The 12,545-nt window shown below is 42.7% G+C and overlaps 1 protein-coding gene across 7 annotated transcripts in view; it reads right to left on the reverse strand.

Moving 5' to 3' along the window:
- si:dkey-237h12.3 (teneurin-3) overlaps window positions 1–12,545 on the reverse strand; it is a 218,297-nt gene that overhangs the window by 80,288 nt on the left and 125,464 nt on the right. For all 7 annotated transcript variants that reach the window (XM_052064659.1, XM_052064651.1, XM_052064641.1 and 4 more), the window contains 2 exons: window positions 12,132–12,233; window positions 5,312–5,506 (listed from right to left, as the gene is read on the reverse strand). In XM_052064659.1, coding sequence (XP_051920619.1) covers window positions 5,312–5,506; window positions 12,132–12,233 — 297 coding nt within the window. The remainder of the gene's footprint in view (window positions 1–5,311; window positions 5,507–12,131; window positions 12,234–12,545) is intronic.

Here is a 12,545-nt window from a genome sequence, read left to right on the forward strand (position 1 = left end):
AATTAATATTTATTCATTTCTTAACTGGTCAGAATGAAGAATGCTGAATATGTTGACACCGTAATGTTATGTTGCAAACACCAAGTGACCTGACTGAACCCTCTGGAGACCATGAATGGAGTGAGAGATCCACTTCATTCTTACAACAGGTTACTACTTCTTATCATGATATACTAGGTTTGAGTTTTCAGCTTTCTTTGACAAACACAGGAGAAGTTATACGTCAGAAACATAGACTCTCCATAATTTCAGTCGTCATGTCCTCATATTTCTTCAGACCTGAAAAACCTGAGTGTGTTTCAGGTGACATGACTTTTGTCTTAACCTAACTCTGGAGAGCCTGTGTTCGAATGTCCCCATATTGCTGTTCCACAGAACTGAACAGTGTTAACTTTCTATAGTGTGGTATATTCATCCCAAACTCTCCCGTGAGCAATGTTCAATGATAATTAATATTTATTCATTTCTTAACTGGTCAGAATGAAGAATGCTGAATATTTTGACACCGTAATGTTATGTTGCAGACACCAAGTGACCTGACTGAACCCTCTGGAGACCATGAATGGAGTGAGAGATCCACTTCATTCTTACAACAGGTTACTACTTCTTATCATGATATACTAGGTTTGAGTTTTCAGCTTTCTTTGACAAACACAGGAGAAGTTATAAGTCAGAAACATAGACTCTCCATGATTTCAGTCGTCATGTCCTCATATTTCTTCAGACCTGAAAAACCTGAGTGTGTTTCAGGTGACATGACTTTTGTCTTAACCTAACTCTGGAGAGCCTGTGTTCGAATGTCCCCATATTGCTGTTCCACAGAACTGAACAGTGTTAACTTTCTATAGTGTGGTATATTCATCCCAAACTCTCCCGTGAGCAATGTTCAATGATAATTAATATTTATTCATTTCTTAACTGGTCAGAATGAAGAATGCTGAATATTTTGACACTGTGATGTTATGTTGCAGACACCAAGTGACCTGACTGAACCCTCTGGAGACCATGAATGGAGTGAGAGATCCACTTCATTCTTACAACAGGTTACTACTTCTTATCATGATATACTAGGTTTGAGTTTTCAGCTTTCTTTGACAAACACAGAAGAAGTTATAAATCAGAAACATGGACTCTCCATGATTTCAGTCGTCATGTCCTCATATTTCTTTAGACCTGAAAAACCGGAGTGTGTTTCAGGTGATATGATTTTTGTCTGGACTTAATTCTGGAGAGCCTGTGTTCGAATGTCCCCATATTGCTGTTACACAGAGCTGAACAGTGTTAACTTTCTATAGTGTCTTATATTAATCCCAAATCCTCCTGTGAGCGATGTTCAATGAATAACAATGTTTATTCATTTATTAACTAATCAGGATGAATAAATTTGAATATTTCTGACACTGCACTGTTGCTATGTTGCAGACACCAAGTGTTCCGATCCTGATGAAACCTTTTGAAGATCAAGAAAGGAGTGGAAGATCCACTTCTTCCTTACAACAGGTTACTACATCTTATCATTATATACTAGGTTTGAGTTTTCAGCTTTCTTTGACAAACACAGGAGAAGTTATAAATCAGAAACATGGACTCTCCATGATTTCAGTCGTCATGTCCTCATATTTCTTCAGACCTGAAAAACCTGAGTGTGTTTCAGGTGACATGACTTTTGTCTTAACCTAACTCTGGAGAGCCTGTGTTCGAATGTCCCCATATTGCTGTTCCACAGAACTGAACAGTGTTAACTTTCTATAGTGTGGTATATTCATCCCAAACTCTCCCGTGAGCAATGTTCAATGATAATTAATGTTTATTCATTTTTAACTGGTCAGAATGAAGAATGCTGAATATTTTGACACCGTAATGTTATGTTCCAGACACCAAGTGACCTGACTGAACCCTCTGGAGACCATGAATGGAATGAGAGATAAATTCTCAAAATTCTCAAATTTTCAAAATTCTCATTATTTCCTGGAATATCTTATTTTGATTATTTTATTTTTCCATTTTTAATAAATAATGCCTTCTTTTACAGGTGGGAATAAGAGACGCACGTGGACAGATTATGAAGTGAAGGCTGTTGAGCGACATGTTTGATTTCATAACAAGCCATAAAGTTTCAGGTAAAACGAGCTGTGAGTCCTGTCTCCACGCAGAGCCAGCAGCTCTGAACGACAGAGGCTGGGTGTCCATCAAAAACTACATCCACAACAGGATATAACTGCATTAAAAAGGGAAATGAATGGCTAGTCCATTGAAATGCGAGCACATCTGGGTACATTTCAGTTCAAGTTAACTAAAGCAATAGCAATGGTGCATTTAGGGTGGGATGGTCAATTATGGATTTCATATTTGTTGTTGGATACTGTGTTTCACGTTTGTTGTTTCATGATCTTCAAGAGCAATTTGGAAAATCCTTGAAGATGTATGAACATGTAAATTATACTGTATATCAGGCATGTCCCGATCTGGGCCTGGAGGGCCACTGTCGTGCCTGTTTTCCAGCTCTCCCGGCTGCATCACACCTGTTTCAGATGATCAGTTCATCAGTCAGCTCTGATGCAGCATTAGAACATCCTGGGAGAGCTGGAAAACAAAAAGACAGCGGCCCTTGAGGACCGACCTTGGACACTCCTGCTGTATATAAACGTACGTACGATATACAAACTTCTCACAAAAGATAGGCTTATTAGGTTTGAGGTGATATTTCGGAAAAACCCTAAAACATTTGAATTCATCCTATTTCAAGAATGTCAATACTTTTTGAAAAGTTGCTTTTGTCTAACGGTAGCTAAAGAAGTTGCTACACACATGGCACAATATATGGCCAGATTCATTAAAAATTCTTCATCGCAGTATTCACATTTTGACATAATCTTCTTCAGTTCAAACAACCCTCATCTATTGCAGTGCTTTGTGTCATGGAGAGGAGGTGGCATGTTTTCTGTGTTCATAATTTCATATTGTCAGCAATTAAAAAATAAGAAAGTGGACTGACCACATATTTAACCGTCTCTTCTTCTTCACAGCTTATTTTACTATCTTGTATTATTAATGTGAATATTTGAGGGATGACGGGTATAACGACTGTTTGGCACATTCGCCTCACAGTTCAGCAATTGATATTTGAATGTTTGAATCTGGGCATCCTTCCTTTGTAGAGTTCTCCCCATGCCCGAGCATGACAATTGGACACATGTGCCTAACATATACTGTTGGTATGTAACATGAGTCAATTTAAAAATACACACTTTACTCTTAGCTGGTCTTCATAAGTCATATATACTTGAAAATGATGTGTATCCAGGGGGCTCAAAATTCACAAAAACATGAAATGGTAGTGTGTTTGAGGTGACTGTCTCCATAATACACAAAAACCTGTCAATGTCCTCATATGTAGTAGTTTTGTCATAAATCAAAAAAAAATTACGTCCTAGCCAAAATCTGAGTAGATGGCTGTCTTCCTGATTTTTTTTCATGGTTACCATATTTTTTTGGAGCCTGTAGGACCACGGGAAAGGCATGTACCCATATGTCGGGTGAACAAACGGACGTCCTGAAAATGCACCAAAACACGTATGTGTGTGTGTGTGTGTGTGTGTCTGTGTCAAAGTATGATAGTCCATAACAAATGTACTTTTAACTCTAGACTCTAATTTCTTTTATATTAACATACCACAAGTAAATTACTGAAGTTAAACGATAAACTCTCTTTGATGTTTCGAAAAATCTGAACAGTTACACCAAAAACTTTTCTTTTTTTTTTTTTTACAAAAAGCAAATTCATATTAAAGACTGACCTGTTTACTAAAAGTACATTAAAATCAGGGAAAACTTGAAATGTCTCAAATTTCCATGTTTTATGAAAAAAGGAGGTATGTTGCTAAAATAATGTTTCAAAGGTGACGTTCAAGAGTTTAATCGATTGGTTATCTTATCCAGACATGGGTTCTCCCTCTGCCATAGCCATCCGTCCACATGAAAATACAAACTACAAAAGTAAATGAAAACAGTGTCTTCCCCATATCCCCTTCAAATGGTTGCTTCGTGCATGCGAGGTTGCTAACCCATGCGTGTAAATCTGATCCGATAATTGCCTTTGGCCGGAATGCAGGTCGATACCTTTAAATGCGCCCAAGCGGATCGGCCCTGTGAAAGGCTAAAGAATGGTGCTCTTTCTTGAATGACAGCATTGATTGATTGATCACAACGGGTGACTGCAAAACTCGACGATAGGTTAGCCCATTACCTGCTCAAGTTAATTTATACACTGGCCGTCAATAACAACATACGACACATTAGGTGCTCGACTGACTTGAAAACACACATTAAACAGCTCCACACAAATATTTTGTGTCCACTAGAGCAGTGTTTCCCAACCAAGGATATGTGTACGCTTTTGTTCACTTATCCTGGGTCATGTTTGTGGGACCCTTTCTTACCGGAACCTGGTGCGAAATAAATGTTTAAAAACAACAATTACATCTAAATGTTCAACAAAACTGAACTGTATTGGCTCGGCGAGTGAATCCATCCTTCATCATGGATATACATTCCACACATCCACCTAGGGATCAGGAAAATCCAAACTACAGACCGGGGGCCATTTGCGGCCCGGCATCCATCTTTCAGTGGCTTGTGACACGACCCAAAAAAACTAGAGACATTTGACATGGGCCACATGGTTGGTTTAAAAAATTTGAAGGTGGGCGGAGTAAGCAGGGAGGGTGTCGGGAAAATAAGTTTCATTACTAGTAGTAAATTTGTTGATAAACTGTAGAACTTTAATCTATATTCGAAGGTACAATTATGTATGTAATGACAACGTAATTACACTCATGATTAAAAAAACAATCTTCAAAACACTGTACTGAATCAAGATTATTCAATTTTAGAGGCAAAAATTGTTTCTTCCACTTCTTCCACGGCTGATGAAACTAACTGGACAATACCAACTTAAAATTGCTTTCTTGACTGACTTCAGTGCATTTCAAAAAGCTGAAGAATTTTAAAGTTGCCCTTTCACCCTTCCATTTTTCGATAGGCGACCATCAAATTAAAAGGTGTGGACACCCCTGCTGTAGGGAGATCATCTAAAAAAATTATTAAAATTATGCATCCCACACTCTTGCAGTTTGTCAAAAAAATATTTTTGTGCATTTTAACTGTATTAAGTTCTTTTAGGGCATTATAGTAAGTAGAACAGCCCCCACCTCCAAAATAAATACATAAACAAATATACAGATAAATCGCATTACACAAGTACATACATTCTCCCAAAAATCAGCACTGTAGTGGGAGGAATATGTCTTACCTTGGTCACAGTTGCTACCTCTCCAGCCAGCATTGCACACACAGTTTCCCGCCAGGCACAGCCCGTGGCCCCTGCACTGAGGGTCCACGCACTGGCCCGAGGCCACGTCACACTCGGTGCCCTTCCAGCCACTGTAGCACTGACAGCGACCCCTGGTGTACTGGCCATTACCGCTGCACAGGACAGGGCAGGCAGCTTGGAGATGTGAAAAAAAAAATACATTAAGACAGTAAGTTCAGAGTAAAATAATAATAATAATAATAATAATAGTATAATACTTACATAATTAAAATTGATTTAACACATAAAAATAGTGATAAAGGCGTGTGTGTGTGTACATGTATGTACATACAGTATCTCTCTCTCTCTCTCTCTCTCTCTCTCTCTCTCTCTCTCTCTCTCTCTCTCTCTCTCTCTCTCTCTCTCTCTGTCTCTCTCTCTCTCTCTCTCTCTCTATATATATATATATATATATATATATATATGGAGAGACAGAGAGATTAATACTTCAATGAATAAATCAATTACAAAATAATTGTAAATATAAAGTATTTACTTAGCAGTGACACTCCAAAAATGCACAATGCAATTTATTTTTTTTGCAATTACTTTTTTTTACTGAAAGGCAGTGGTCTCCAGACCTTTCAGTCCCGCTTACAATGTGACAACGGAATTTGAAGTAGCAGTCCAAAAAAATAGATCAAAATATCACTCACTGTAAATGACGCTCGATTCAGTGTCACATGAGATGAAAATTGTCCACATTGTCACATGTTGATCATGTATATATATTAGAGCTGCCAAACGATTAAAATATTTAATCTAATTAAAAATGCAACTGTCAAAATTAACTCAAATGAACTAAAAAATTAATCGTGATTACTCACACATTTTTTATTGTTTCTGAATTTCCTTTTACAGTTTTTTGTCCTATTTTTCCCCATTTTAATGCTCTCATCAACATGGAATCATGAATCAGTTTTCTATGTGAAAAATGCAAATATTATTGAAATAAGAATGTCGACTTTCAATTTTACATGAGATTGGTTCAGAGTGTCCCCCGCCTACTGCCCGGAGACAGTTGGGATAGGCTCCAGCACCCCCCGCGACCCTGGTGAGGATCAAGCGGTACGGAAGATGAATGAAAAAAAATGAATTTTACATGAACATTTTTCACCTGGGGCAGTTAATCACACATAATCTCTCACACAATATTACTGTCCATCAACAACAGTGAAAAAAATATGTTGTCACACAACAACTGCTTTAACAGCTTTTTTTTATGAAATCAAAACAGAGCAACATAGCATTATAAAGTGCACATCTAAGGTAAACTAGTACTCAGCCTATAGTGGATTTAAACCATGGTTGCATACTTCATTTTTCTCAAGTTTGCTTTGAACACAGCAGTCTGTTTCTGTATGTTTGTTGAAGAATAACGAGACACCGTTCGTTATGCGCCGCTGTATTCAAAACTGCCGGCCGTACAAACAAGCGCACGCACTTCCCCCGTTCTGCTGGGGCAAACCATTTTGAAAGAAGGGGGGTTCACTCCCACTAACACAGTCAGGCTATGTTGATTGTGTTGGTCCTTCTTGCGCGGAATTCTCTCTACGGTTTTATGTAGACCTCATTTCGGATGACTACACTTGGTTCGATGACAACACTGGAGATATTTGATTTTCGCTAGGTCACTACCACAGCAGCGCACTGTCACTGTCAGACGAACACAGAGAAGCTCCACCCGCTCCATTTATATGGACATAGAACACTGTAATCTTCCACACATAATAGTTCCAAACAAGTAACAATCGCGTCAGTGGCATACATCGTATACCTGTATGATACAGAGAGAGAGAAGAACAGGTAACTTTGGTCTTGTCAGTGGAGCAATCTGGCAACTTTTTAAAAGTAAACTTTCCATTCATAAACTCTTTAAGTATCCGTTTACGGTGTCTCGAGCTGCCGTGGCTGGCAAAACAGACATGGGCGTGGACTTCTGCAGCGCACTTGTTGTTTTGTTTCTGGTGTATTTATAGAGCAACGTAACATCCGCTTGTGACGTGTGCCGCGTTAATCTCGCGAGAAAAAATGTAATCCCGTTAAAAATTATTTAAATTAATGCCAATAAAAACGCGCTAAACTGACAGCTCTAATATATTTATTCATTCATTCATCTTCCGAAGCGCTTGATCCTCACTAGGGTTGCCAGAGCCTATCCCAGCTGTCTTCGGGCAGTAGGCGGGGGACACCCTGAATTGGTTGCCAGCCAATCACAGGCCACACAGAGACAAACAACCATCCACGCCCACACTCACACCGAGGGACAATTTAGAGTGTTCAATTGGCCTGCCACACATGTTTTTGGAATGTGGGAGGAAACCGGAGCACCCGGAGAAAACCCACGCAGACCCGGGGAGAACATGCAAACTCCACACAGGGAGGCCGGAGCTGGAATCGAACCCGGTACCTCTGCACTGTGACTGGACTACCGGGCCGCCGCTCTTTATATATATATATACTGAGGGCGATCCCTACCGTAACGATCACAGAAACCAATGAGCTGATATACGCTTCAGCATTAGTGATCCTGGAGACTCTGGGCTATAAGAGCAACCATGGAAGCCATGAGAGACGTTACCCACCATGGAAAAGACGGTTGGAGGCTAAGATCAAGGCGGCCCGGAAAGATGTGAGTCAATTGACGGAGGCCCAGAGAGGTGTGATGAAAAGGCCGATACCCGAGCGGTACATCCAGATGACCATACCTGAAGCACTCGAAACTGCCAAACAAAGGCTCCAAGCCTTGTCCAGTCGCCTAAAGCGGTACACGAAAGAGAATGAGGCCAGACGAATAAACAGGCTGTTCGCAACACAACCTGCGAAAGTGTACGCTCAGTGACAGGGTCCTAACAACAGAGCTGACCCACCAAGACTGGAAACTGAAAGGTACTGGAAAGGCATATGGGAGAAGGAGGTTGCACATAACAGCAGTGCACAATGGCTGGTGACCCTGAGAGAGGAGCACAGCAACCTCCCTGAACAGAACCCAGTTACCATAACAGTGGCAGACATACAGGAAAGAGTTTCAGATATGAAGAACTGGACAGCACCAGGCCCGGACATGGTCCACACCTACTGGCTAAAGAAACTCACAGCACTCCATGAGCGCCTAGCAGTACAAATGAACCAGCTGCTGAGGGATGGGACTCACCCAGAATGGCTAACCGAAGGGTGAACGATCCTGATCATGAAGGATCCCTCGAAGGGTGCAGCCCCATCCAACTATCGGCCAATAACCTGTCTCTCCATAACATGGAAGCTCATGTCAGGCATCATTGCGGCTAAGATAAGTGGACACATGGATCAATACATGAGCGAAGCACAGAAGGGCATTGGTAGAGATACTAGAGGAGCCAAACATCAACTCCTGGTTGACAGAACAGTCGCACAAGACTGCAGGTCCCGACGTACCAACCTGTGCACAGCTTGGATTGATTACAAGAAAGCCTATGACTCGATGCCACATACATAGATCACTGAATGCTTGGAGTTGTATAAGGTGAACAGGACCCTAAGAGCCTTCGTTGCGAACTCGATGAGGATGTGGAAAACCACACTTGAAGCCAATGGCAAGCCACTTACCCAAGTGTCCATCAAATGTGGCATATACCAAGGTGATGCACTCTCCCCACTGCTGTTCTGCATAGGACTGAACCCCCTAAGCCAAGTAATCACCAAGACAGGCTATGGATAACCCCTCAGAAATGGAGCTACAATCAGACACCTCCTCTACATGGATGACATAAAGCTGTATGCTAAGAGCGAAAGGGACATATATTCCCTGATCCACACAACCAGGATCTACAGCAGCGACATCGGGATGTCATTCGGGCTTGAGAAATGTAGTCGGATGGTGACTCAGAGAGGAAAGGTAGTCCGCACTGAAGGGGTCTCACTCCCAGAAGGAACAATAGCAGACATTGAGGACAGCTACAAGTACCTTGGTATACCACAAGCCAATGGCAACCTCGAACTGGCAACAAGGAAAGCGGCTACGGCCAAATACCTCCAGCGAGTGAGGCAAGTCCTAAGAAGCCAGCTCAATGGCAAGAATAAGACCCGGGCAATAAACAGCTATGCCCTGCCAGTGATCAGATACCCCGCAGGAATAATAAGGTGGCCAAAGGAAGAGATTCAGACCACGGACGTTAAGACCCGAAAGCTCCTAACCATGCATGGAGGGTTCCATCCCAAATCCAGCACCCTGAGACTGTACGCAAGCCGAAAGGAAGGAGGCCGGGGACTAGTGAGTGTGAGAGCCACTGTCCAGGATGAAACATCCAAGCTCCATGAATACATCAAGGAGAAGGCTCCAACGAATGACGTACTCAGAGAATGTCTCAGACAATGGGGAACAGAAGATGAGGCGCTGGAAGAGGGACCATCATGGGAGGACAAGCCCCTACACGGGATATACCACCGGACCATAACTGAAGTGGCTGATCTCAAGAAGTCCTATCAGTGGCTAGAGAGGGCTGGCCTGAAGGACAGCACAGAGGCACTCATCCTGGCTGCTCAGGAACAGGCCTTGAGCACCAGAGCCATCGAGGCCCAGATATACCACACCAGACAAGACCCAAGGTGTAGGTTGTGCAAAGAGGCACCTGAGACGATCCAACACATAACTGTAGGGTGTAAGATGCTGGCAGGGAAAGCCTACATGGAACGCCATAACCAGGTGGCTGGCATAGTCTACCGAAACATCTGTGCGGAGTATGGACTGGAAACCCCAAGGTCAAAACGGGAAACACCTCCGATGGTGGTGGAGAATGACAGAGCGAAGATCCTGTGGGACTTCCAGATCCAGACTGACAAGATGGTAATGGCGAACCAACCAGATATCGTGATCATAGATAAAGGGCAGAGGAAAGCCGTTGTAGTGGATGTAGCGGTCCCAAGTGATGGAAACATCAGCAAGAAGGAACATGAGAAACTCGAGAAATACCAAGGGTTCAGAGAGGAGCTGGAGAGAGCCTGGAAGGTAAAGGTGACAGTCGTGGCTGTGGTGGTCGGAGCTCTCGGGGCAGTGACCCCCAGACTAGATGAGTGGTTGCAACAGATCCCGGGAACAACATCGGACATCTCAGTCCAGAAATGTGCAGCAAGGATACTGCGCAGAACCCTCAAGCTTCCTGGCCTCTGGTAGAGGACCCGAGCTGAATGAGGGACGGACACCACCCGAGGGGTGAGATGACGATTTTTATATATACCGTATTTTCACGACTATTCGACGCATCGTACTAATGGCCGCAGTCTCATTAATGCGGGACATTTCTGTATTTTACACATACACAGGACGCATCGTACGAATAGCCGCAGTTTTACAGTGGTAAAACATACGCCAGCTTAAACATACGGCATGCATGCGCGCACTCTAACACGTTAGCTTGAAGCATACGGTAGCATGCCAAGACATACAGATAAGATAAAAACACGTTTTTAAAAAGGCAACGAAATCAGAACTGAGTTCGGGTGTATTTTATTTAGCCATCGTACAATGTTCTCACGTTTTCGATCAATCATCACCCAGAAATCCATCAAAGTCCTCATCCTCTGTATCAGAAGCAGAGACAATGACAACTGCACATCTCAGTTGTCATTGAATGCATCACATGCTAGTGTGAGTTGCTACGCATTGCCGAGCGGAAAGAAGGAGTAGCAACAGCAAAGTCAACATTTCTCTCGTGTGAAGCTTTCCCACATTTGAAAGTAAAGAACAGAGCGAAACATGGTGGCAGCGCGTGTGTGTGTAGAAAGAATTGAACAATTGTGCAAGTACCGTAATCCATCAAAAACGCCGCGTTCCCTCTCGTTGTTGCGTATTGTGGCGTAACTCGCCCAGCGCTGCCTCTCACTCTTTGTAAAGTTGTGTTTGCCATCGATCATTGTTCCCATGCTGTTCGCAACTTTACTTAGAACGCCCGGTTGATGCCAATGTCCAGCGGTTGGAGTTCTTTAGTCAAGCCTCCGGGAATAACGGCAAGCTCAGAGTTCATTTGCTTGACTTGATTTTTCACCGCTGCTGTGAGATGGTCACGCATGCCAAAAGCATAACCGGTGGCTTTAAGTTTTAACTGAGCTTCGTAGGCATGTCTCTTTGTCGAATTTATTTTCAGGGTTTCTTAGAAACCAAAACCGGAGTTGTTTTGCAACAATGCACATTGCCACACGCTATACAAGTGTTGGTACTGGCTTGAGGCGTCCACGTACACGCCCACCCTTCACCATTGGCGGACTAGCTTGTCTGTCCTCTCTCTCCCTCTCTCTCTCTCTCTCCCTCTCCATATATGTATATATACACGCCCACCCTTCCCTGATTGGACGACTTCTTTCACAGTCACTTCCGCCTTTTCTCTATATAAACGGCGTGTCGGCTCTCAGTCAGATTTTGGAACTCAGCGCATATAAAGGACGCTCCGCACCATAAGGCGTCCTGTCCATTTTGGAGAAAATTTAAGACTTTTAATGGCGCCTTATAGTCGTGAAAATACGGTATATATACTGTATATGTATACACACACACAAAGCAAATAAATAAATACTAAAAATCTGCAGTTTTAGCCGCCGTAGCAGCGCAAGTCGATTAAAGATTTACTCACGCTGTATTATATTTCAAGGGCAAAATGTGACAATTCAGGGACAGTTTGGAGCCCACACGCGCGCGCACACACACACACACACACACACACACACACACACACACACACACACACACACACACACACACACACACATTCAGATAAAAGTGGATAATTACCTCTGGAACAGTACGGCCCGATGAATCCCGGGAAGCAGTGACAGGAACCCGCCATGCACTCCCCGTTCCCGTAGCAGTTGTGCGCACACTCAGTGACAGACTCTGTTGGAAGTCAGACTATTAATAACGCATCACGCCACTGTCACCCTTCCGCAAATCTGGGGGAGATTGCTTTTAAAGTAACTTTTTGACAAGTGCACATTTCACTATGAGACAGTGCCCCATCCAACCCCCCAGCACCAAGCATCTCTTATTTGTGCAAGATGTGTATCCATTCCACTACGGTTTAAGCCTCCGTAACATGGCTGCTCACATCTGTCAAATAAAAACCACAAAAGGCATATAAATTATACCAAGCAATTACCTTAGCATGTAGTGCCCCTGTCTTTCCTACTTTTCCCCCAGCATCTCCTG

This window comes from Hippocampus zosterae, chromosome 1 (assembly GCF_025434085.1).
Source record: "Hippocampus zosterae strain Florida chromosome 1, ASM2543408v3, whole genome shotgun sequence".
In the NCBI taxonomy this organism is placed as follows: Eukaryota; Metazoa; Chordata; class Actinopteri; order Syngnathiformes; family Syngnathidae; genus Hippocampus; species Hippocampus zosterae.